The following is a 27,770-nucleotide window of genomic DNA, read 5'->3' as shown; positions in this document are numbered from 1 at the left end:
TTATTGTGATGGTGTCACTGGCCACTAATCTGTAAAGGTGGAGGGCCAGAGCTGGCATCAAAGGATCAGGGTTTGCCCAGTTTGTGGAATACTATTGTGTAGACATTTTTTACAGATTGGTCACGCCTGTTTGTAGAATTTGTGGCTTTTCTGCTCAAATTAATAAATAAATATCCTGCTAAAAAGCTAATGTGACATGTATGTTCTAGTTAAGTTTATATATATATATATATATATATATATATTTATTTCATTGATTTTTACTTTTTGTCCAACACCGGTCATCTTTGATAAAAGCTTTTCTCTGCAACCTCCATCTGTAGTGTATATACCCTTCCGCATCAAGGTAGTGAATAGAACCTAATGAATAAAGTAAAGTGTACATCAAACTACTAGTAGTTTACATATACTAGTTTGGATAAAATATGAAGGATACAATGAAAAATGTCTGTTTTAAATGGTTCTTTCCCTCTACAAGGCCATTGCAGACAGCCGAGAAAAAATGGTGATTGTTGGATAGATTGGTATACTTGTAGCTGTTTTATTTACCACATAGAAACAAATTTCGTATTGTTATTGTTGTTGTTATTGTTATTTCAAGGATACCTACCTGTAATACAGAAGTAGAATTGAATATGTTCATCTTTTTTTGTAATCATATCTATTTTTGAATTGCTAATTAACATGCAGTTGCCAGAATAATGTTATTACTACATACTCACATATCTTTCCATAATTTTTATTTGTAGTGTGTAATGTCAGCATGTTTCATTTGTCCTTATGTATGATATATGTAAGATATGTATGATATACATGTTCCATATGTGCTTCTCCCCCATGGGTAAGGTGTATGTGAAGCAAAGTTTTAGATTAGTTCGGTACAGGCAGGAATGAATTGTATACTTATTTGTTCATAAACCTCAAATAGTCAGCATTTCCTCGAAGTAATTTGATACATTTTCCAATGAGAAGTTCCTCAAAACCTCATTTTCAACCCTTCTTTCAGTGAATTAGGATTCAGAGACCCTTATAAGACCCAGGCTGATGTCCTGCTGTATTTGACATTGCTTTCATGTATCTAGTACCTTCCACTCCTGCTAAATTCAGTCCATTTGTATCCATTAGTTGTGCTATGACATCCCTCAAGCTATTCTTTGCTGCACATAACCAAATACAAGGGAATCAATTATTTGCTAGTACATTACAGTTGGTTGCAGATTCATCTTTAAAGGATGATTTGGGGAGTTATATGGTTTATGGTATTTAGAGTCTTTGAAAGTAATCTAACAGGATAAAATCGTATTAAGGTCCTTTCATTAATCCCACATGTTCCATTCTTATTTTATGAGACACAAAACCATTTTGCTTGACAACATTCTGCTTCAGCTTTGAGTCTTCGGGTAGAAAGAAGAGGGGACACTTCAGAGCTTTATGCCATTGAAGAGATGGGATTCATTTTACAACAGAACTTATAAAATATGTTCATTGCCTTAGCGGTATCTGTTTTTAGTATGCATCTTCTGCATATGTTATTCATTGTTTTAATTGCCAAAACAGCAATTAAAGTTTATTCTTACTTATATAAAATGCATTTAAAGAACATTTTACAGAACACATAATCTACTGCATGCCTAAGGTAATTGCATAGTACAAATTACAACTCAGAGCCGATCAATTAAGCCATTAGGAGTGTGACCGGACAACCTGAAATTTTTTTATGGATTTGGGCAAAACCCATATTACTCCAAAGACCCCTGGTGCCCAGTCTATGACCCAAGGGTAAAATATGGAATTTTCTTACTTGCCACATATTCCTTAGTTAAAATAAAAGATTTGAACTGTGGTGGAACTGTGTAGCATACCCATAAACATGACTATCTCTTATAGTATGTCTGCAGTTTTCTACAGCCTTCTGGGGGATAAACTATACAAAAAAATATTGCAGTCTCTCTGTGCTTTTAGGGCGTTCTATCTTCTAAATTAAGCACCACAGTCATAGGCCATACAATCAATAGGGTAGTCTTTATCTGTGTTTAGGGCAAAATCTCATTTTTTCCTAGCTTAGGTTTCAAAAACCAAAGAGTGTGGCTTCTTCCTAATGCAAGCCCGTGTTTGGGACAAGCAGGGTACTCATAATAAGCATATGTAGGTAAAATAGGTTACATGTTGCCCAGCATTCCAGTTCTAGTCTGTAATAGTACCATGTCAGTTATTCTGGTTTGCTTTATGTACACATATAAACAAATTAAGTCTTTAAAAACACATTAAAAAAGTCCATTCAGGTACTGATAGTTTTATGCATTATATGCTTCCCGTCTACTACATACACATAACTATTATATAGTATTATAGCAAAGTATAGAGTATAATTATTTGGCTTTGCAAATTTTTTATAATACTTTTAATCAACACAATGATAATTATCTTTGTAGATCATTTAGTAAGATGCCCATGTGGTGTTTGCTATTCAGAGTAATTGGCCATACAAAGTATCTCTTTTAATGGGAGATTCATTGCATGACCTTTTCTAGGTTGACTTTCGTAGTTTTGTTTTCTCCCTCGTGCTTTCTGCTTACCGCACATCATTGCAGTCTGTGATCCCCAATGCATATCTCCCTTTTTTATCACACTCTTGTTAAGATGGATTCATTTTTAAATCTGCAGTGGCTTCATTAGGAGCATGTTTACTCCTACCATATGGATGCTCTGTGGTAGAGTGCAGGTTCTGTTACACAGCATAGCATATTGTCATGGTGCACACAAACGTTCAGCAAATAATTACTCTACTTAAAAGAGTGTTCACTCTGAATACAACATATGCTGACAACCTCTTTCTTGTATTTTCATACCTTCTCCATTTTTAAGTAAGGTGACCTACTGGTCTTATCTGGGGATTATGGCAACATCTTGATTTATTTATTTTGCTTATACTTTAAAGAAGGTAGCTGGATAAACTCCAGCTTAAAAATCAAAGTATATGTCACCCTTTATCCAAGACCTTGTTAACTATAACTGAATACAACAAATAACCAGATCTTCAAAACTATAGCTTGCCCTTCTCTCACAAGAAATTTTATTAATAAAATACATTTCTAGGGGATTCATAATTCTATTGGTGGTGAGCATTTAATATTTAGAACACTTCCTGGCCAAAAAAGGCACACACTATAATAATTTGTGGGACCACCTTTAGATTTGGTTACAATGCACAACATTTATTTCCATTCAGAGGTAAATACATTTTTACCAAGATCTTGATTGATGATCTGAGAGTTGGTTCTTTGCACAAAGTCTTCTCCAACACATCTCAAAAATTCACAAAAGGGTTAAGATCTAAATTCTGTGGTGGCCACTCCATGTGTGAAATGAATCCCCATGCCCCTATACTACTCTTTCACAATTTGAGCCCAATGAATCCTGGTGTTGTCATATTGGATTGTGCCAATGCCATTAGGGATTCCATTGTCACGTCATTCAGTATTTCTTAGTCAGCTGACCTGTTTTTTTGGGCACATAATGTTGCTGAACCTGACCAACTGATGTAACCCCGGATCATAATACTTCCCCCACAGACTTGAGAACTTTCTTTTTATTAGCTATGCAATGTATTTTGTTAAATGGTGTTGTGTATTTTTACTTTTATTCTTTTGTAGCAAAGCACAATGACTTGGGGAGGGGTGTATTCTTCAATGTTTTAGGCATAGCAGCACCTTTTTTTTCATACAGGTTGAAATCTATTTGTAAGGGGGGCTGCACACTCCAATCCTGTTTGCTATAGGCACACGTGTTTGTTTGCCTGGTATATGTGAGTGGTATTTTTCCCGATTTGAGTTTTTTTCTGCAAATAGCATAAAAACATTTAGCTGTTTTTAACCTGGACTACATGTTTAGACACATCCTATGATCATCATCCATGACAACACTATTGCTCACATGCCTTTCCATCAATAAATAAGTTATAGGAAGCATTGCATTGTTGTGTTTCTCAAACACGGAGCTGGATCAGATGTCCTTAAATACAGAGCTATCATAGATTTTACTACACAATTTTACTACTACTTCAAGTGCTAAACAATCACGTGTAAGTGAAATCAGAACTTTAGTTATGCATTTCAAAATTACCAATAGGCAGGTTATTTATGGAAAAAGGGACAGGCCTTGCAATATTTTATTATCTTTCATTAAGTTCCGCTTTAAGTTTTTCAATGGAAATAGTATTCAGCTTTATCAGGGGCCTAAAGGAGCTGTAAAAGGTAATCTTACATACTCTCTCACAAACAATAGAATGACACAATTTTATAGGACACAGCTGTGTAACAACAACATAGCATATACCAGAGTTTCTCAACCAGGGTTCTTCCAGAGGTTGCTAAGAGTTCCTTGATGAATGAGCAAATTGTGCCTCTGGGTCAACTTAAGTGACACCAATAATCTTTTTGGATGTCTGTAAGGGTGAAATTCTTCCCCTTAAGAGGAAAGTTGAAGTTTATTTTTATATTGAAGATTGATAGATAGATAGATAGATAGATAGATAGATAGATAGATAGATAGATAGATAGATTAATCATGTATTATTCAAATTATTAAGAAAAATGAAATGCTACTTGTTTACATTTTTTGTTTGAAGATTTCAAAGCTGGATATTTTTGCTGCCGCTTTTTTAGCAATTATTTATGGGATCTGAACCAGAAAGTAACTTTTGTTCTGACACCAGAAAATGAAAAAACAGTATTTAAATACAGTCACACTATGGTGGACATGACAAGCCTCTACTCTGACTGAGACTAACTGAGTCAGTAACTGAGACTAAAGGAACATACAGGAAAATACTTTTTTCTCACCATTATAAAATACAATACATTTAGGCCCTATCTTTATTGATTTTCCACCTCCTGTCCTAAATATTATACCTCTGTACTGTATTTATGAAGGAAAAATATTGTTACCCAATGACAAGAAATGATTTAGGACCACAAAACACTTCCTCTTTAAACCGTTGGAGTAGTGTTCTGCAAACCTAACACTGACATTGTTTAATAAAGCGCTGAAGAAAGGACAGGACCGCACCGCCTTTTTTTTTGCAGGATCAGAGGGTGGTTTCTTACACTTAATGACTATAACATAACACTTTCATTGACCATTCAACATACCAAAGGGGGTAAATATGAGAAATGTACTGTTAGAGTCATATACATGTTACAAGTCTGCTGAATTATCTTTAGAAGTCAAAGAATAATAATATTTATTATTATAGAAGTAAAAGTATATTATTTTTTAATATCCATAAGTATATCTAAGAAACAACATCTAAATCTTCCAATGAAAACATTTTTTTGTGTTTTCTTTGACTGCTAATTTAAATAATAAAAGATGAATTTTATTATTTTGCAAATATTAATTCTAAGTATAGATGTTTTTGCATGTTTTAATAAGACTCCTTAAACCTGGGCCAGAAGAATGAGCACAAAAGTGCTCCTCCTAGCAAGCAATCTTAATTCTCTTTTTTTTTCCCAAAAAATGAACCTAATTGGTTATTGTTGGTGGCAAATTTATTTTGTGTTCATTTTATCTAATCCTGAAAATCAGCCCCTTGGGACAATGACCAGGTTATTATATCACCATTCTGTAATCCCCCTTCACCAATATTCAGGACAATCCTAAGTGGCATTGACAGATCTTCAGTATTTTTAGCATGCCGCTGCTATAAGCTAATTGTTTGATATCCCACCTCCGTCACAGGTCTGCTAACTTAAGGTTCAATAAATGTGCTGTGTCCTGAACTCCAGTGATTTTCTTTAGCTTTAAACAGCTGACTCAGAGGACACAGTCACCTTCACTTCAAGATTGTCCACAAAATAACTCACGCTGCAGGATATTTCATAGGTTGCATTACTTCTGTATATTTTCTGGTTTACATAAATAATATTTCATATTGGTGTTTGTTAGGCTGGACTGCTTCCTATTTTAAAAGCACTTCATATTTTATTTTTTCTAATAAACATCCTATTTAACTCAACTTTAAATTATAGCATACTCTCAGCAAACCCGAAGGTTCCTGTAGATAGAAGTATTTACTTATTTAATCCCTTTATCAACAGCAACAGTAAGAAGTTCTCAGGGGTTTAGGAACACATGACTTGTGGCATGGTGGCTTTACTAAGCTCAGATAAAGGTTATAGTTGCAAGATCATTACTGACATAATACTTTATCCATCCTGGATCCCCTGGTGCATGATGTATCTAGCTGCAGGGTGTCGCTGGAAAACCTATATTCATGATGATGAGAATAGAAGTAGCCATTGTCAGTTGTTTGCACTACAGAAAAAAAACATAGATGCAGCTAAAAATGGAATAAAGCTGATGAAGACCTTTTTTGCAGTTTCATATTTTATGTGGCAAGGATTTATATGAACTAGAACTTACAAACTTTGGAACCCTAAAATTGGTAATAACTTAAGGACCCAAAAAAGTTAGTGGGAATGCAAAAGCAGCTTGAAGCAAAGTGAGGCAGAAATAGGTCAGATGCTGGTCAAATACACCTGTTACTGAGTGGTTTTAGAAGATTCCTAAACTTATGTAAAATCTAAGCTACATTTACTTATTGATACAAGCCTGTTGGAACAAGCCTTTAAAAGAATGACTGGTCACTACTTGAACTTAAAGCATAGCTGGGTTTGGAGTGATCTGACAATTTTAATACAAATAAGTCATTCTTCTTGCTGCTGGGGACTATGATTGAAAAGCGAAGCAGCAAATGTACATCTAGCAGAGCCCGATTAGTTCCCCATAGGTCCCCATTGCCCCAGTACTCATATTATCTCACTAAGTGTCTGATAATACCTGAAATATGCAAAAGTATTCCCTTGCATAAGATCAGTAGCATAATGTTTTTTTATATGAAAAAAACAGAGACATAGTAATAGTCAACTTGTTAATATTTTACTTAAACACAAATTCTGTTAGAATCCAAAGTTTTGGATATAATCTACAGGTAAACAATATTGTATACATCATATAAAGTTATTATGCTGTAGGTGCTGAATTAAATTACGCCGCATATGGCATAACTATCACTGTCATTGCTTGTTTTAGAATAAATAGGAAAAACATCTTATCCGACAGGCTGTCTTTAGAGACCTTGGCAGGTATGCATTAACCATCAAAATAATAATCAAATGGACTTAAGTAAGGCTAGTGTAAAAAGTATATTGCAGAAGCTTCTGCATATGCTGCATAGCAAAATAAACTGAGTGCTGAGAGAGTAACAGTGTGCAAGATAGTTGACTGCAATAACAGGATCTGACAAGATAATGTGGCACTCTGGCTAATAGCAGCGATAGACGATAAAAGCTAAATGAGAATCATTTTTGCACTAAAACTGAAATGTGTCATTTTAGTCCAAAAGCTTTCAGGGTGTATGATAACTTCTTAATTATTAGAACACCTCCACTTTTGGAAAGACAAAAGCGAAATTTCTCTTTAATCACTCACACAAATAGTCTAAACACACACACACAATAAAATGTATATCAATGTTTATAGTTATTGTTGCCTTACTGTAAAATAGTGTTGAAATTTGCTCAGTTGGGTACCACCATTAATCCCTTAAAGAATCAAAGTTATACTGGTCACTGACAGCATGTCCCCGAGTAAAGACATTTTTTTTACATAGACATCTTTTACCTTTGCAGGGTCTCAACTACAGTGATGCTGAATACCACTAGATCCACATTTTGGGATGCACTGTTCATCCAACTATAAAAAGTGCAAACGTTCAGCATTTTATTTTTGAAATTACAGTGAATCAAACCCTTCACCCCCAGAAAAGAATCACCCCTTTTAAATTTATTAATATTCTATTGCTTTTCAGCCTGCAATATAGGCACACCAAAAAGCATATTTCCCAGTTTCATTTCCAAAATGTAACGTACAACATTCAAGTGAAAACTAAAATACTGGTAGCAACAGCCAAAGGAACTCAGGAATACAGTTGTGGACAGACACAAGTCAGGAGATGAATACCAAAACATTTCAATGGTTGTAATAATCCCTGGAGCAAAATATAGTCTAAAAATAAAAAGTGGAAAGTGTTGTGGTACCAATAGGACCCGTCCCAGATCAGGCTGGATGGATAAGTGAGTGGGAAACTAGTGAGGTTACCAAAAGGCATATAGCAGTTTTGAAGACAATCAATGGCAAGCAGAGGTAATTGTGTGTATGTGACAATAATATCACAGTGTGCTCCACAAATGCAGCTTGTATATAAGAGTTGCAAGAAAAATAGACACTCCTCAAAAAAGGCCACATAGGTCTTGATTTGCATTTGACAAAATGCATCTTAAAAATTCTAAGGCCAAATGTAAAAGGGAGTTAGGGTCGTGTGAGACTAAAACCAAACTTTTTGGTATCAATTCCAAAGAGTACAGCAGAAAGCCAATACAGCTCACCATTAAAAGAACACCATAGCATGGTGGTGGTAGCATTCTGTTGGGGATGTTTAGCAGGGTATGGAGACATTTGTCAGGATAGATGGAAAAATGGATGGGGCAAAATACCATTGAGTTTGTGAGGAAAACCTAAAACTGCCAAAAAGTTGTCAATGAGAAGACGTGGGTTACCCAAAACAAATGGCTAAGAGCATAGTCATTTTGAAGTTTGACTGAAGTTGACCAGTTTTGTAAAGAAGAGTAGTCAAATATTGTATAGTCTCGATGTGCAAAGCTGGTAAAAAAGTACCCCAGCAGGCTGTGATTAAAGCATGTGGTTCCACAAAGTACTGACACAGGGAGGTAATCTTTTATCATTTTTAGTGATTGATTTTTTTATCATTATTACTTTTTATCATTAGGTATGTCTAGAATTTATTCACACTATATTTATTTTATTTTACCTCGTGTTTTGGTGTATTTCAAACAATAGGTAAGGGGAAATTAAATAACAATAAATAAAAAAAAAATCTTTTTTTTAGAAGAATGGAAAAGGATTTGAACCTGTGTCAGTTTTTTGTCTGTAACCCATAGGTGATTTTCCTTTTCTTCTTGTCCTAGTTACTGATGCCACCTGGAACAGAAAGTGAGTTAAATCTCCCTGGTCTCCACTCTATCCAAAACTAATAGTAGAGGTCTATTTTAACAAGCAACAACACAGTTGAAAAACTGGCTGCAAAACGAAAATATTTTTGACAGCTCTAGCTTGTAATACACTTGGTAAAAATGGCATCCATAAGTAAGAAAATAGAACTTGTTAGATATAAAAGTCTTTATTTTTGCACAAATCTGGCATTGCTAGGCATGTAACTTATATAAAAAAAATGCATCAGTACTTACAGTTTTCTCTTAGTCCCCTGCAAATTTCCACAAATACCTGTTGGTCTTGACAGTGAAGCACACCTAATGCAGATACCTTTTATAGTGTGACAACGTTGCTGCACTGATCCCGAATTTAGAGCGGAGTTGTCACTCTTTTCCTGCTTTCACTACAGTAGGATGTGAAACAGTGTTGCTGGGACATGGCTGTAAACATGGTGACCGATTCACAAGCTTTTGCTTGTCAAGCAACTCTTGGCCACATCTTTCTTAATTGACCACACTACCTCTTGCTGAAACCCAACCACTGAGGGAGGGAGAGAGAGAGGGTGACACAAATGAATAACAGTTTGGTTCATTTAGTGGAGATTTGGAATTGTTTAGACCAGCGGTCGCCAACCTTTCGGACCTCATCATTTTAAATCTTGCGGACCATTAATATGACTTTTTAAAAAAAAAAGATAAATACATTTGTAAAATAATGATCTTCCTAATGGTGTCTGACAAGGACTGTGGAGGCTCTGATTCATTGATCAGCTCACGGGTAAGTTAAGTATTACTACTGTTACTATTATCATTAGTTGTATTATTTTTGGTATTACTAAAGAAATGCAAAATATTTGTTTGCTTTTTCTCATTTATTATGGGTTTATTTCATTCAAATCTAAGACCAAACAAGAAATGATAGTTATCAAAGTCAAAATATTTGATGCTATTAAATCTAAGGGGTATAGAAAATACACAGTTAACGTCATACGTACCTAAAGGAGTATCTGGGAAATAAACAAATAAATGAAAACAATCTGATGGGAATCAGTATTTGCGGAGCGGGGTGACTGTTATAATGGTGAAAACAATACTGAAGCGTACGGCTCGGCAGCGGTTGCCTCATACAACTTATGACTACACTGACGTCGCGCTGCGCCTCCCTTGTTTTTCCGTCTCTAGTACAGTTTGTGAATTTAGTGCAATAAAAAAGGTGAAAATTGTCATTCAGAATATGAGAATTTATGAGAATAATATTTTTGTTTTATTTATAATAAAATAAAAAAATTGCAAATGTCCCAAATTTTCCGGCGGACCACTGGTTTAGACTGTCATGTGGAAACTTTATTTTGCGCTTCAGGCCAGGACAAAATGCAACTGAGAAAAATCGTGGAGCATAGGGTGTGTTGTTTAATTAATTACGTGTTCCATTTAGAAAGTGAATAAAGGCATTTTTTTTAATACTGCAAATACTAAAAATTTAATGCAGAAAATAATAAGAAAAATGATCAATGATAATGACCAAGGACATGTAGTCGCTAAAACATATTCCAGTGCTCTGAAATTTTGAAGACAAAGCCAACAATTCTATTGTAGATTCTATAGTAGATATCAAAGTATCTGATACTGTCAGTGGCAAGCAAAGTATTGTATTGTACGCAAAGTATTGATTGCAGAGACACAAAGCCAGTACCATGCAGGTGTACGCAATCTAAAATTCCTGTGCTATATTTCTATTGGCCACTAAGTAGCAGCATTGTACTGAATGGTACGGAATTGAGCGTACTGAGCCAGGGTAATAAACCAGCAGATTCTGCTTCTTACAGTACAGTATTAATGGAAGTATTTGGGTAGTGTAAAGAACGGCAAAATAGGGCTTTAATAATATGAATAATATGAATGTTTCCCTGGATGTGGTAATTTTTCTACACTTCTTTTGATATCTTTAACCTTTGAAAATAATACAACAGGATGTATCAGATTGTCCTGACTTTTAATGCTGCCAGTAATAAAGGAGATATGGAAATGCGACTGTGAAAGGAGACTCATTAAAATCAATTACTGGTCAGGTATGCCACTTCTAGGCAGGACATTCTTTTTTATAAATTAAATGTCACAACTTTATATAATAAAATGTAATGTTTTATCTCACTCAATAAAGTTTTCACCTAAAATCATTCTTAAAAATGTCTACATCCTGACACAATAACAAATTACGAGGCTGTAAAATATATCCCATTATTAAGTATTTAAGCAGCTTTAAAAAAAAAAAACTAGATGAATACGCCTGTCAGAAAAACTGAAGCCAAGAACAAAATCTTAAGAATGTAAAAGAACAGACAAGAGAAATACCTATTTTATTTTTTTAAAAGGTATACTACAACTTCTCACTGTACAATTGTCATTTAGGTTTGTAAACTTTCATTACTTATGCTTTTATTTCTTATAGTTAAAAACTAATCCACAAATAGGTGTGCGCACAGACATTGGGTTTGCATGACGTGATTTGCATGACGCACAACATGATGAAGGCATGCAATAACTGGGTAATTGTTGTGGAGTCCATGCCTGTGTTTAGCACTTGGCCGATGAAGGTATGAATTATCAGGCAGGAATAGCTTCCATATTAGAATATTTAGGAAAGGTAAACGGGAGACTGTCTATTCCTATACAGCACAGGTTATAAAGGTTCATTGGACTAGAAGAGGAGACAATACTCCCCTATTAAAGAAGAGCAAGTTAAGGCTCCGTTAGCTATCAGTAATTCCTAATTCAAGTAGGCATTGATCTCTGGATTATAAGGTATAAGAAATAAAACTTATGTTTTAGCTTGGCAGGACAAGATATGAAGATATTGCTAAAGTGCATCCTTAGGTGAAGTGGAAATTAACGATTGCCATTAATTACAAGGGTAAGGGGGATTAAAGCAAATGTTGCTTTTGCCGGAATGGGAAGGTTTGTTCAAATAATTACTTTATGGGAGCTACATAGTTGACAACATTTGAAAATAATTAGGGGGGCACCTTAAAGGAAATGAAAAATACTATGCCAGTCAAGGGCCATGGGTGCAGGAATGCAGGAAAAATGGGCATAGCCAGTATTGTATGTGCCCATTCATGGCATGTGGCTCTTTTTTCTTTATACATAGCTTTATAAACTCATCCTGCATTGCTGGTCAGTAGTAAAACTATTATCCCTTCTTGCAATGGTGGTCAGTGGAAGTACTAATAACTTTTCCTCCGTTTATGGTAAATTGATGTACTAAAAATTCTGTGTTTATTGGTGGCCAGTGGCATTACTATTACCTCTCCCATCATTGGTAGTCTGTGTCAGTACTATTATTGCTCCCTGTATTGGTAGTCAGTGGTAGAACTCCCTTTGTTGCTGGTCAATAGCAGTACTATTACACTAACTTCATTGATGTTCAGTGGTTTTGATTACTTGAACATAAACCATCACACTATTGCCTAATTTTCTGATGACATGTATACCATACTTTCACTTTTTTCATACTGCTATTGGAAAAATGTGCTGATGGTGTTTTCCTAAACTCTGACCTTTTTATAGGGAGAGTAAGCCTAATTTCTAGAACAATATACCGTATATAAAATGAATTGAATTGTTTTATTTAACTCTTTGTTTTTTCATATTTTTTGTTATTTTATTAGGTATAGACATTAGTAGACTAATGACATGCTGGAGCTTTGTCTTTGATGAAGCCTCAATTTTTCTTCTTGTTTAAAAACTCTGCAGTGTGAGAAAAAACAGTAAAGGAGAACCATTGTGTTTCACTCTAAAGTAGGATGCAGAGCCTTCTTTTTAAACATTAACAAATATTGATAACGTTATTTACATCAAGCTGACTCACTTTACATATATATTAAAAATAAATGCTCAAAACCCTTGAAATTCATGGGTAGAAGGCTAATCAAAATGTCTAGATCTGGTCTCTTCAATAAACAAAGATAAATCAACCTGGCATTTCAAGAAACAATATTTAATTGTGGCTAAACATTTGGTGAGAGATTGTATTTGGGAGGCCATTTCTCCTAGGGATGTGACAAAAACAGAAGAAAAAGATATACATATGCAAAAAATGGTATACAGCAATAGATTAGCAAAGTCTGTACCCAATTCCATATTACTGTCTAAAGATATTTTAGAATATTTATCCATGATGCTGTTACCTAACTGGACTTTTCAGTTTACTAGTTAATTATGTGTGTTTTGCTGGAGCTTGTTTAAAAAACACATTTTTGTCCCATCACAGTTGTGCTCATATCAGTACAGGTTGTGGAGATGCTAGAATAAAAGTGTTGATAATAGCTATTTTTGAAATTTCAAGGACAATTTAATCTTCTGGAAAGTGGCCCAGCTTTGCAAACCATTTGACCCTGTGCTCATATTGGTATTAACATCTCACCAGCATCTAATGAATGAACATTAGCGAAATCACCTGGCACATTGGCTTGGCCATCATTAAATCTCCCGGCTTCCCTAAACATATCACCTTGATTATATAGAGTGTAGCTGTGTCTGATTTTTCCACATGCTTTCTTATCTATTACCTAAACAAATACATTCATTGCATCATTTATTTTGTATCCGTCACACACATTATTATCACCCCATACCTTTAATTAGTACATTAAACTTAACATTTTCCTTTTGGAACAGCCAAGCTATTTGCTGTAAAATGAAGACTTCAATTACCTTACTTGCAATGGAAGAAGTGTAATTAACATTGTCTTGAGGCTAATTTTTATTTATGCCGCAATCCTTCAAAGATTATACAGCTTTTCCTTCCTTGTCATCGTATTTAGCTTGTTTGCACTTTCAAATGCAGATAATTAATTCAGGCTGTGCTACGGTAGTTAGCTGGGAGTAAATATGAATTATGAAATCATTTCGGTTTGTCTGCACTACATATTCCCCAGAAATGCTTCAGGATAGTGTTTAATGCTACACAGGCAAGTGAATAGCAGGAAGGGAAACTGAAAATGAGCCCTCTGTTCTTACTTGGCTCTAAACTAATTCTAAAGGGGAAATATGATTGTTCCTGAAACACTTGCCAAATTCAGGTAATGTCTATTCCACCCAAAGAGAAGACAAAGAAAGACAAAAAATCCTTAAAAACAAAAAAAGGGCAAGAATATTCTATGTATTTGTGTATAAACCATGCATATCAGTAATTAAAAATAAATGATTTATTGCGTATTGTAGTCTTTTATCTGCATACTATTGTTAAGGAAATTTACCTATTTATGCTAGACGCTTGCTTAAAACTGACTCCGATATAAACAGAATGGAGACTAGATAGAAATAAATGTTTGCCACTCCCGGAGCTCTTTAGCAAAATACCTGTCCAGCTAACATTTGGCAGATTAGTAGATAGAAATATGCTGTACAGAGCATGCAGTGGACCCATTTAGGCAGCACTACATTAGGTAAAATAGATCTCCCTACTCCTGTCTTATAGGATATTTACATACAGTATAGTCTTACAGCATTCTGGTAATGGTAAACCAGCGCCCCCATGGATTAGAATTGATGTTTGGTGATGTAGGGATAGGGTTTGATTTAATGTGAATGTTGGTGGATTTGACTTTGATAAACTTTTGCATCCCATATTGAACTGCATGGCCTTTAAACTATGGTCAGCTGGTAACAATTGCCACTAATGCAGTAATAACATGAGGTGTCCTAGATGACTTTAATAACATCACATGGGATTCCCAACGTTCTTAACACGGCAAAGGGAATCTGTCATTTAGTGGCAGCAATGTGACAAGTTAACATTATTGGAGTTCATTCATTGCAGTTGATTTACTAAAGAAATTTAAGCCATTTACATAGCAACGTTATCCCCTACCACTTATTTTTTAAAGGAGCAATTCCTAGATTCCATGATAAGTATCCTAACAATCTTTCACATAATTTGGGGGATTGGATGAGAGGAAGGTGCCTGTCTCCTAAAATAAGGAGTAGAAAAATAGCATGGGGTCCTCCTAGTACAGTAGTTTAAACATTCCTTTATTCAGGCACTCAGCCTGGGTTGTCATAAAAAGGGAGCTAGCAAGTGTGTCCTTGTATTCCTCACTGTACATACTAAATGTAATGTCTTTTTTTCAATATCTACCCCCAATATTCATCCCAGGGATTCAACAATTCACACCTTTAGTGGTTTATATGGAGGCACTGACACCTATGCAAATTGAAAGGATCTGATTTTGAAATTAGAAAAGGGTTTCACAACTTTCCATCTCTCTTATCCTGTTCTTGGATAATCGGTATCTGCCTTATCATATTTGATTGTGATTGGAATAAGTTGCCTGTCTTACCTGTGTGCGTATAAATACTGGGGTGTTTTCCTAGCATTTATCGGAGATGGTTTGGAAGAGCTACACCACATAACCTGGATAATTGAGAACCTTTACAGATCTATCCCCCAGAAACTTTGCCTTCATCTTCACAATTGTAGTTTCAAAGATTTTATCTGATAATTGAATGGTCTTGGATATTTTAAAATAAGTTGTATTAGCTTGTGATACTTTAAATGTACTTTGCACTGCTTGTTTACATTACACGGTCATTAACATTTTAAGAAAACATTCTTTGCTTCGATTGATAACCTGTAATATAATCTTATTTATTATAATAAGCAGGGTTAGAGCTGTTAAAATGTGTTCACCTTTTTGCTGTAGATAAAAGCTTCATTACAGTGATGGGTGATGATGTTGTATGCCCGAGGAGTCACTACAAAAACAAATAGTAATAAAAACAGTATTACCTTTTTCCCTTATTTATTTTTTTTAATATTTCTTGCTTCTAAAAGCAACAGGGCTTTTGATAGAGGGCCTTTAACTGCTGAAAAATAGGGATTCACAGGGAAAGACCTAAAAATAAAAAGTTTCTACTCAAAGCCCTGAACGAGTTTTTTTCCAGAAGAAAAAATTTTCTATGTTCTGTATTTATTTATAATAAAAATCTAATTTTTTTTTATTTATATTTATTTATAAAATATTTTATACTAGCTGGCTCTATGGAACGTCCACCGTCTACATCTCTCGGCCTCTCTATCACCTCTCTTTCCTGTCTTGGCAATCTGTCCTTTCCCCCTGGAATGGAAGATGGGAGGTTCACAGAACTGTTTTCCTCTGGAATATGTAGCGCTCTGAATTTTATTGGATCCGGCAGATGGGTCAGTCCACATGTGTTAAAAGATGGTTGTGGAGAGTTCTTATTGGATTTTTGGAAAACCTTGAAAATTTTCCACTTCATGTCTACCCTCCGATCGGCCCTACTTTACTGTAGACCTCTTACACCCTTTGAGCAATTGTGCCTAGGGGAAGGGGGGGTCAGACATGCTTTATCTGCTGTTTACAGGCTTCTTCAGACCCCACTCCCTGATTACATGTTCACATTTCTTAGGTCATGGGAGATAGACCTGGTAGCCTAGTGTTTTCTATGGAACAAAAAGAACGTATCCTGTACTGGACCTATAAGGCGTCCATGGCTAGCAGATACCAAGAAACTTGTTACAAGGTGGTTTCACGATGGTACCGCACTCCAGAGAAGTTACATCTCATCTTCCCAGATGTATCTGACCGCTGCTCGAGGTGTCAAACAGAGAAAGGCTCGCTCCTCTGTGTATTCTGGAGTTCTGAGTTCCCCCCTCCTGAGGAATTTCTGGGTCACTGTCCAGTCCATAGTTCAACAAATGTCAGACCAAGAAATCCTGGATGACCTGGCTTTTTTCCTCTTACAACATAATTCATTTTCTCAGAAGGCATATAAAAGTTTGGTTGTTAGATACCTTATCACGGCTGCTATTTACTGCATAGCCACCTGCTGGCAGAACCCTAACCCAACTACCATTTATTCATGGCTGCGTAGGGTCAATGAGATTCACCCCATGGAGGACCTTACATCCTCCATACGAGGCACTGGCAGGAAGGTGGCTAATACTTGGTTTTACTGCTCGAAATTTATGACATCCAGCGAATACCATAACTGTTTTGTTCTTCCTTAAATTTTTAAAACCCTACTCAGCCCACTCTCGTATCACCTCCACTGTTTGGTTGGCTTTTGAGGGTTAGGCTTATATAGATACCCTGTAGGTGCAACCCCTCCACTTTGGGAATCAATTCCCCCCATCACCCTTTTAATTGATCTGCTCCCCCCCCCCCCCCCCATCCCTCCTACTTTTCTTTAATATACGTTTTCTCGAATACTTTTACATGTCAGTTTAGTTTTGGACTCACGTTAAGTCTATAAAAATTGGTTGGGAGTATTTTACTGACTGATGAAAAGTTTGCACATTTATGTTGTCTGTACATGTTTTCATGCTTCCCCCTCCCTTTTCTTTTTTTTCTGTACCCACCCTGAAAGTTTTAAATAAATAAAGAATGTTTTAAAAAATATATATATTTTTTTACAGTTCCATCCTCTGTGATAGAAAATCCAAAAATATATTTTGGCCTACCAAATAATGTTTTTATACATGTTCTTTTTTTTATCATTTTATATATCTGAAGATTCACTGATACACAATGTATAACAGTATATTTTGTAGTCATAGAGTTGTATGTTCATTATTTTGGTCTTTGTTTAAAGCTTACCTAAACTCAAAATTTTTACTTTACATAAAAGCATATACAACCCCTTTATGAAGAGTAAATATTCTGTGTGTTTGTTTTGTTTTGTTTTTTTAAATGCAACTCCCTTTTTTTAAAAAAAAAAAAAAAAAGTTGAAGCACTGCTCCCTAATTCTCGATCGCCTCGGCGGTCGAGAATGAATGGGAGTGCAAAGCTACCCGGGATACCTACGTCACACATCCCCGGAGGCTGTTGGCTGTTGCCAATCTTTTTTTTTTTTCATCCTACCTCACCCAATCTCGGGCCTGGGTTGGGTGACGTAGGAAGAAGAACAGGAAGAAGAAGAGCGCCAGCTCCAGGTCGCGAATGCTGGGACGAGGTGGGACCCGATGCAAGACACCCTTGAAGCGATCGAACTGCCCTGCGGGATTGAAGGTAAGTGTATTTTTTTGGTTTGCCGTTTTGGGTTTAGTTCCACTTTAAGCAAACAAACTAAATAGCACTCGGGTTTGAAGGCTCCGGAAAACATAAGAAACACAAGTTGATTTGTTTTTATTTTCAATGCTTGGTTGTGATAGTTCAGTGAGCCCACTCAATGCTAGTAAACAAATTCTGACATTTCCCAAAGGGATCCAGGGGTGGTAGAAAGTACAAGTAAATTGCAGCACTTGAAGTAGGTTGGTTTGGATAAAAGCAGAAAAATCTACAGCAATGGCCTCTAAAATGTTAGTATAGAACAACTTGTCTAAAAAAGGTGTGCAGTAGATATAATAAAAGTTGTTGTACGGAAACGCTCTGTCCAAAAACAAGAAAAAACCCTGGATAAAATACAGATTTTTAGAATCATTTGCTTTTAAATAGTCTTTAAATATTTGGTTGATAAAGCTAAAACTAAAGCTGTTTATTGTAGAGGTACTTCAATTTGAAAATGCATCCTATTTCTGTCTCTTGATACCAAGATGAATGCAAAACAAAGTCAAAGGTCAAAGATTTTTTTGTTGCACTTTTCACTTACCCACACTTGATCAAAAAATTCTCTTGCAAGTTTCCCGGGTTAAATGAACAAATGCAAATGAGGGTCAAACATTTTATATAGATTAGTATAGTGTATGGACTGTGAAGTTTTTATATACTAAACAAACCTACATATAAAATTATAATCCAACATTAAATATGGGTTTTGTACATCATATATGACTGTCCTTTTTGCCCATTTTTAATGTTATATTGTAAACCAGCTACCATGTACGGCACCAGCTGGGCAGCCTGTAGATACCTCTCATGAATGTGTCCTTAAAAAGAGAGGGGTGATCTTCTGCACTGTCATTCATTTTTTTACCGCATGTTTGGAATACTGGGAATCACTAATGGTGCACTTTATTTTGGGGTGCACTCTCAGCTTAGCTCTGTGCCCACCTCTGTGTATACTCACCCCACTTTCTTATTGGTGAAGCCTTATTAGGCACATTGGGTAGGATGTTTAAAGCAGATAGTGCCACCTTGGACATCATGACACCACAGGCCATTGTTGGGGCTCACAGTGGTGTGGCGTGACCTCTTGGCATGTTAACTACAATCCCTTTAACAGTACAAAGTGCTATCTGGACTCTGGTTAATAGAACATTTGTAGTGTTTGCCACATAGCAGTGATTTGCTAATTCATTTTATTTGTCATCTGAACATTTAAACATTTATTATAAATTAATAAAGTAAACAGTATACAAGTTTTACCATAGATGAACAAATTGAATTTTCAGTTTTAACCAGCTAAATACATTTAAGGTGCCCCAAATCTAAAGGTATGAAAAGACTTACAGATTGTTTTCTTTCATGTAGAAAAACCTGTCTCCTACCAGTATGCTGCAGAGAAGGACCCATTCTCATTGTGTGGAAACAGTGCTTTTAGGAAACTTTTTCTTTGGCATTCTTGCTAGACTAACGTGTAATATGGTACAAGTTTAGAATAAAAGAGAGACTGTTTTCTAACTATTGTTCAGCCTGGCAAGGTTTTTTTCTTCTAAATTACAGAAATAAGACTTGAGAAATATATCATTTTTCCTTTTGATATTTTTTTCTCTCATGGCAGAAGCAAGAGTTTTAATATTAACTGATAACGTAATTGAATTTTAGTAATACAGGCAATTCTAATACGGTACATCAAAGCACTGGTTAGTTTGAATAAATTTTTCTATGCATTTCTATTAACCGTGTGTACTTCAAAGATGCCATGTCATGAGCCAGGCTTCTGAAATTGCAGACAGCTTTAGGCCACAACATTTCCTGATTTCAAGCCTATTTTATTTGGCTGTCCTCATGCCAACTATAAATAAAAAAAGTATTAATTCAGATGAACATTCACTAAATAAGGCAGTCAGAGTATGCGCTATTCCTAATGAAGTTAGGTCAAGGGAAAGGCACCATTATAACGTACTGGACACTGATAAAGTATGGTCTGTGTGATATTCTGGAGGAGAATCAGATGCACAGCAGTAGCATTAAAAGTGACCTTTAGACGTTATATTTAATCATTTTATCTTTTTTCCATGTTATAATATTTTAGAATATAAATCATTATTATTAGATTATTGTTTTTTTTATTTTCATAAATAAACTGTGCTTTATTTTTCTACATGCTTAAAATTGTGATGGTGCTCAGTTTTGTCAGGGTTTGGCACACACATATGCACCTGGTAAAAAAATACTCCCCCTGCCGCTCTCTCCGCTCCTCCAATGACCTACAACCGACTACCTCACTCATAACCTCATCACACGCACGCTCCAAGACTTCTCTAAAGCTGCCCCAACTCTCTGGAGTGGTCTTTCTTGTCCTATTGGACTTGCTCCTACTTTCTGTTCATTTAAAAAAGTACTCCTCCTGTCAGTGTGCGATCCCCGGGTACTGGAGGTTAAATGAGGGCAAGCCCAGGTGCCCAGGAATGCAGCCGTGGGAATCATCCTGTAATGATTTCCTTGATCTTCTGATGGGTCCTCGAAATTTGTTCGCCGAAATTTTGCAGTCCCATCGGAAGTTCGAGGAAATTTTCGCGACAATGTCAGAGGCATTCTTGCTTATCTCTAGTTGTCAGTACCCTGCAGAGGACAAAACAAATTATTATAAGCTGACTTTGTATCCAAGCCTTTCTTTTTTTATTGCATACAGTAGGGTAGGGTTAAACCCCCTGCTAATGAATTGTTTTGCAGTATCTATACCATTGGGGAACATTCTCTTACTTATTATCACAGAGATGTAACAAGGTGAGGAGTATTTCCATTAGAAGACTTCTCAATGTATCTTGTTCTGATAAATAATCTATTAATAATGAGAACATAAAGCAAAAAATCGATCACATAAAAAATCAACATAAAAAAATGGACAAACTTACATTTCCCCACACAATGAAAACATAAAAAAAAATACTTGGATATACACTTTAATGTAGCTCTGTAATCATCATTACATAATTGAGTGTAATTTTAAGTGCAAGAAGTATATGTACCTAAGTTCATCTTGTATGAGTCTTTTCTTTTCCCTGTACAGCAGGGATAGTTAGAGCAAAAATAGTAGTACAAGAGCCAAGCATCACAAAGCATGTTGATGGAAGAAAAAAGAGTTGTTTGACAGAACAAATAGCTTTTTACTGTCCTTTTTCCACTGTCCATTGTTAGGATGGGGTCCAGATAGAGCTAAGCAGATAGTACTGCAGGGGAAATCTCTGGATTGAAGATAAATTTGGCAGCCTAACCTGCTTTTGTTACTTTTATCTTTTAATTGACAACAACTTTTGCTACTTCTGCTACTTTGGTTTCAGTTCTTTTTTAAGATGTGGGATATAAGGTTTTTAGTGATTTAATTGAATAAATAATTCATGCAATGTCTTTTTTTGTCAAAAAAACTAACTCCCTGGCTCCTGGTGGCTTTTTTGTTTCAGAGACAGGGACACACAGAGACATCCACTAGAGATAATGTAACTCCTGCACACGCACACTGAGCGAAAAGGATCACTGTCTTTTTTTAAAAATCCTTTTGTGGAGCCAGCGTTGAGGGTGGCGGCTCCCCAGGACAACTGAACAGAGTTTGTTCTAATATCTGTTTGTTCTATAATCTGCAAGTGCGCTGTGCAATTCACTCCTGCTGATTATGGCAGAGGTCCACCACCCAGTAAGTTTAGATCAGCTTCAAGAGTTGTGAAAAGTATTTCTTCTCCATATCATATATAATGGATTTTACTGCCCTTCTATAAAACAAATCTCAGCTGCTTTTAGCTAAATTGTGTCTCTAATTTCATTACCAATGTCTTATAACTATTGCTTAAGATTCAGTTCACACTTCTGTTCTACAACCTGGTAAAAAGCTGGTAAAATGACATTGCAGCAAGATTACAGATTGGAAAGCAGACTGGTTCAATGCAGCGAAAAATCAGTTAATGCAGTCTGTGTATATTCTCTGCATTTGTGATGTTGAAAATATGCAGAATGTATAGCAATAATTTGACCCTGGCCACCATAAATTGTTTAGTTTTATGGTGTAAATTCATTTAGTAAATGACAGGTTTGTAAAAAATGTTACTTTTTCTAATTAGTGAGCTGCTGACCTGGAATCTCAGGCTGTATTATCAGTCCTGCCCATTTCACCTCAAAAAAGAAAAAAATGGGCAGACTCGACGGACCTCTTTATCTTTCTCTGTCATCAATTTTCTAAGTTTTAATGTATGTCTAAGTATTGCTACATAAACCCCCATCTGTTGTTAACCTTTTCAAAATATAATAGTTTGCCTCTTATTTTATTAAGAAGGAATATTTCTATTAATAAGTAAAAGGATTACTTGGTTTTATATGCAGAATGGAATCTTCTTTTAATTATAAAATGTAAATAAACTAACTTTATAAATAGGTTAGATTGTCTTATGTGAACAATACAAATGGCTGGTTTGCTCTCTCTCAATTTAATTGGATGGAATTATAAATTATACAAAGTAAACAGAACCTGGGCACATTTTCACTTTCCTGCTGCTTTTCTCAGACTCATTAAAAATTAAAGCAGTCAGTCCCCAAGTTAAAGACTGCTATTTATTTCTACAGTGTTTCATATATGATTGGGGAAAAAAAGCTTATACTAAGATTTACTTATTTTTCCCCTCTTAGGAGTTTGCTCAAAAGGATTTCATAGAGTGAGTTTTTTTTCTTTGTGAGAGCTGTCCAAGGTGCTGACTGCCAAAGACTAAAGCAATGTGTAAATAAATGTAGAGTATGTGTCCCATGTGTATAATAGTTTGTATATATTAGGTGATAGTAATATACCATCCCCCACTTACGGAAGTTCTAGTTTCCAGATATACTGTAAGTGAAAATAGTCTTGTTTCCACTTCCTGTTCTACAGTCCCTATGCTACTCTTTGGCCTACTGCCTTGCTGACTTATCTTTTATCTGCTGTTCGCCCTTTCAAGCCCTAATGTGCTTCATGACCTTTGGATATTCATTTATGGTGAACTAACTGCCCCTTACCTGCAACTTATTCCACTTTTTTCTTTTTGATCTTTTTTCCTTCCCTTGTTTCTTTTATTTAACCTAAAGCGAATAAAACTTCTCTTGTACCATCCATTTATGACTGCAATCATTAGTATTGTTCAACCCCAATGCCTATAAATCAACTTGTACAACTCAGCCCACCGATACCATCCACCCCAGATACTGCCCACTGAGTCCTTGTAATACCACCAAACCTACCTCCGAATCTGTTGGTTTTACGCACCGTACCATCTAACCATATCTTGTTCCAGTACATGAGACTATCTTAGTTATGTATTTATCCATCATGGAATTTCTAATGGTCCAAGAAGCAATTTAGCTGTTAAATGTAAGATTTTAAAGTATACCTTTGCTGCACCTAAAACCAAAAAAGTGTTATTAGCCATACCCAGTTCCTCTGTACACTAAAGTACACTTCCTTCCTATGTTATAAAGATAGGAAAAGGATTATGAAGTCCAAATCACGAGCAAGCAATGTAGATGACTACATTACTGGCAAAATAACCAGGTTAAAGTAAAAGAAAAATATCCTGAAAAAGTGAAAACTGATGCAATCACAAAATATAGGCCTATTCAGCTTTTTACATTATATTTTTGTTTATTATTTTAGATTAAGTGAAGATGTAGTAACAAATAATAACTTTTTCACAATTTAGGCCCTTAGTCTTCTCAATCACTTGACAGCCCTGGCTTGTGTCATGTGTCCATAGTGGTAATAGATACACCATGTGGTATGGGAAGCGTAAAGTGCTTTGCCAATCAAAATCACACATTTAGGTCGATTTACCAAATGTGTTGACAATGTTCACACAATAAATGGATAATTAAAGTAAATCATCTAGCAATTTATTTTTGGAGACTTCCAGCTCTAGCCTTCAGCCATTGATGGTAGAAATGAAACACAGGGAGTAATCAGTAGCCTGTTAACTTTTGTTTTTAATGCCTGCTTATTTTTTTAAATCTAAACAAATATATTTATTGTTAATATTTACTTTGCAAATCTTTTCCCCTAGAAAATCTAGTGCTTATTGCGCCAATCATGAAAATTAATGCTAATTACGTTTTATAACATACAGATAACGGGGAAAAAGACCCTTAATGGTAAATTTGATGGATTTGCTAAAATGACGTTCTACCAAGAGATTTGTAACTCTGTAACCAAATTATTCCTAAGGCCATAAACTGTGGCGGATTGTGTTTTGTAGCTGTCACTTCTCTTTCTCATTCTGCCCAAGTTAATGTTAAATTAGTACCTAAATTAGTCCCACTTGAATGCTTTGCAGCCTACCACTGAATGGCAATTGTCTGCATACCAGTGCTAAGAATTAATTGGCTTATCCCTTGGAGTAACATAAGCTCCCATGTAAAGAGCATCCTGGTTTTGTTTATAATAATGTCACTTATACACCGTATTAGTTTTATGAGCTGGCAGGAAAGTGGGACAAATCTCTTTTGTAGAGTTGGAAAGTAGAAAGAGTAGGTGGCATGCATATATTAAGCCTCTGTGCTCATTAACAATCTGTTTCATTAACCCTTTGTTGTTTATTGGTATTCTCAGCCTAACCTTTTATTAATTACAGACTGCATTACATGAAAGCATTTGCTTTCACTGAGGATGATTTATTAAGGAATAAAACAATAAGGCAAAAACAACTTAGGAATTAATCAACATACATTCAATATATTACAAACAAGGATCTAGGAGTTGACTTGTACGGTTTATGTATTAAGGTATTATGTTTGCTTTTTCTTAGCATAATGAAAACAGCTACATGTCAGTGGTGCCGTGTTTGCAGATATATTAGACAGGATAACCAGTCAAGTTTTTATAATGGAAGCAAAAAAATATCAAATTAAAAAGCCTTCTGCTAGAATACTGTAACGCACAGAATTACTGTGTTAAAGCAGCGGCTATTTAAGTATAATAACTTACTTTACAAATAGAAAAAACAAAGGGTTTATTTCTCACTTAAAGACAGTGAATGCGGCAATGAACATCATTCCCTTATGCTCCAGTGGCCAATTGTGCATTCACAACTTCTGGTATATAGCACAAATATGCAATTTATTCATTCAGCATGTAGGTGTCTCGGGCTTGTTGGTCTTTGTCAGTGCTAGATACATATTTTTCAACTGTTTTGAAATAATACAGGTACAGAGCAGTTTTTATCTTTCTGCTTTCAATAAAAAATAGAAAACCAAAGTAGAAATACTCTGCAGTGGTCATAAAAGGGCCACTATAACTGTTGGTTTACGTCTGTTGGAAAATAACTAGGAGTTGGATCACCCATAAATTGCTACCTGCTAACTTACTTGATAAAGAAGTGCACAAATACAGAATATAAATTATAGTGAATCTTAGCAAACAGTCAAATTCTATCTATGGCTTGAAATGCTGATTATAGTAAACTAAAATCAGAATGGGTACTATAAATTCTTTGAATCAACTGCAGTTTGTGCTACTATGTTCTCTGGCTATCTCTGCCTGCAACTATTTCTAAAACAAAGACCTAGAACCAGTGACATCAGAGTCAAGAATGTCTAATCTGCATACCTGTTCCAAATCAATGATTCAAGTATCCAAGTAATTAAATCATTACAGTCAGCCAACTCAAATGTATACATTTATAAATGGTTTAAGAATGGAATTTCAACAATTACCTATAAAGCAAAGAGTAGCGTGGAGACAACAATAACCTTCATAAAACAGTAGTGTCTTCTTGTGAGGTTTGGGATCCAGAGAATTCCCCAAAACAATTGAATTGTAGCCAGAATGCAAAGTAATTATATTTTTAACATTTTTTTAAGGCAGGGAGGTGTGTCCTGGACAGCCTAGGCTCACAGAAAGTAGGTATGGTAATGATGGGCATAATTTAGACTGAAAGAGGAGCACCATTTTGTAGAGAAGTTGGCTTTTAAGGGGGAGGTTGGACGATAGGTCTGTTGTAGCCAAAGCAGTTTTTATTATTAAACTTGCTGGGAAATGTATATTGATTTGGAGTTCTGTAATGCCACAGTAGACATTAACGTAATTTTGTTACTTGTGTTACAATTTATCACAACATTTGCAAATTGAAATTTAGTAACTCATTTCTTGTTATATCTAAATGTAAAATGTATCCTAAAATCTACAATTTACTTTCTGTTGCTGTGTAGGACACAGAGATTTTAAATACTGCTATTCTCACTGGGAAAACGGTGGCTGTACCGGTTAAAGTTGTTTCGGTTGAAGAGGATGGATCTGTAATGGATATATCGGAACTTGTGGAATGCAAGTCTTCCGATGAGGATGTTGTTAAAGTAAGTGGTATTTCTTGTCATTGTCTATAGAAATGTCAGTCACTAAAAATTCCTTCTAGAATTTTTCTTCAGAGTCATTCTTCAAATTGTCCTTTTTTCTGATAGCATTCCATAGTATTGTAGTATATAGTATATTAAATTGTGTATAGGAACAGTTACATTTCTGCCTCTATCCTCCTTCCAGTTTTATATAGTCCTTCCAGTCCTTCTATAGTTTTGACTACTCAAGAAACTCACATCTATGCATCTCCAACAGACACTGATTGTGTACAAAACTAAAACAATACACACATACATGGACATATTCTGCTTGATCACACCTAACATTAAATCTGATCGTGTATAGCCCATGGTTGTGAAATGATCATTTTCTTACCTGTTTGCTTTTCTTCATGATTAGTCAGTGAAATTTACTTGATCTTACTAGGGATAGACAAGAAGGCCTTTGGCATTCTTGCGAACATTTTGTCGAAGTTCCGATGGGTTCGCGAAATTCCGTGAAACCATTGGAAATTACTATAGGATGATTTTCACGGCTGCATTCATAAATAAAGCCATGGGGATCCTCCTGTCAGTGGGCGATCCTCATTCTGACCTGTAGTGCCCAGGTATCTCTCACTGAGAGGAGGATTATCGTGGCTCAATTTAAAAAATGCAGCTGCAATACTCCTCCTCTCAGAGTGAGTCATGCGTTTTGCGTGAATGAACGTGGCTGTGGGAAAAATCAGAGGATTTTTCCCGCACGCTGCATTTATTTATGAGCAGCCAGTGAGACTCACACTGTGTTCCTGGATAGAGAAACTCTATCCAGGAACACATAGTACAGGACTGCAACAGCAAACAGAGGAGCGAAGCTGCTCCGCTCCCTTTATTGCTGTTGCTGCCCTGTAGTATGTGTTCCTAGATAGAGTTTCTCTATCCAGGAACACAGGACTCCTGTGTTCTTGGATAAGGAAACTCTATCCAAGAACACATACAACTAGTAAAGGGCTGCGAGAGCAAGCTCTTCCGAATGGTCTTGCAGGTCCCAAAAATTCGGTCTCGCCGGCCGAATTTGCAGAGGCCGTTCTTGCCTACATGTTTTGTAAGCGAGAACAGCCCAATTCGCCGCGGGACCGAATTAGGATTCCCCTGCTCATCCCTAATTCTGACCTTCTCTGTAGCCTGTTCCGAACTCCCATATACAGGAACCTTATAAATCTTGTGCACACATGTCTGGAACAGCTTGCTTTAAGCGACTACACCAAAGTTCATATTTGGCATCACCTTTTTCAT

The 27,770-nt window shown here is 35.8% G+C and overlaps 1 protein-coding gene across 1 annotated transcript in view; it reads left to right on the top strand.

Annotated features, from left to right (window-relative positions):
- Positions 1-27,770, top strand: part of TMEM132C (transmembrane protein 132C) — a 264,466-nt gene that overhangs the window by 205,477 nt on the left and 31,219 nt on the right. Inside the window, exon 5 of the mRNA XM_072415757.1 lies at positions 26,352-26,495. Within this exon, the coding sequence (XP_072271858.1) occupies positions 26,352-26,495 (144 nt within the window). The remainder of the gene's footprint in view (positions 1-26,351; positions 26,496-27,770) is intronic.

Source organism: Pyxicephalus adspersus, chromosome 6 (assembly GCF_032062135.1).
Source record: "Pyxicephalus adspersus chromosome 6, UCB_Pads_2.0, whole genome shotgun sequence".
In the NCBI taxonomy this organism is placed as follows: Eukaryota; Metazoa; Chordata; class Amphibia; order Anura; family Pyxicephalidae; genus Pyxicephalus; species Pyxicephalus adspersus.
Note: the sequence above shows the minus strand (reverse complement) of the source record. Positions and strands in the feature narration are given on the sequence as shown.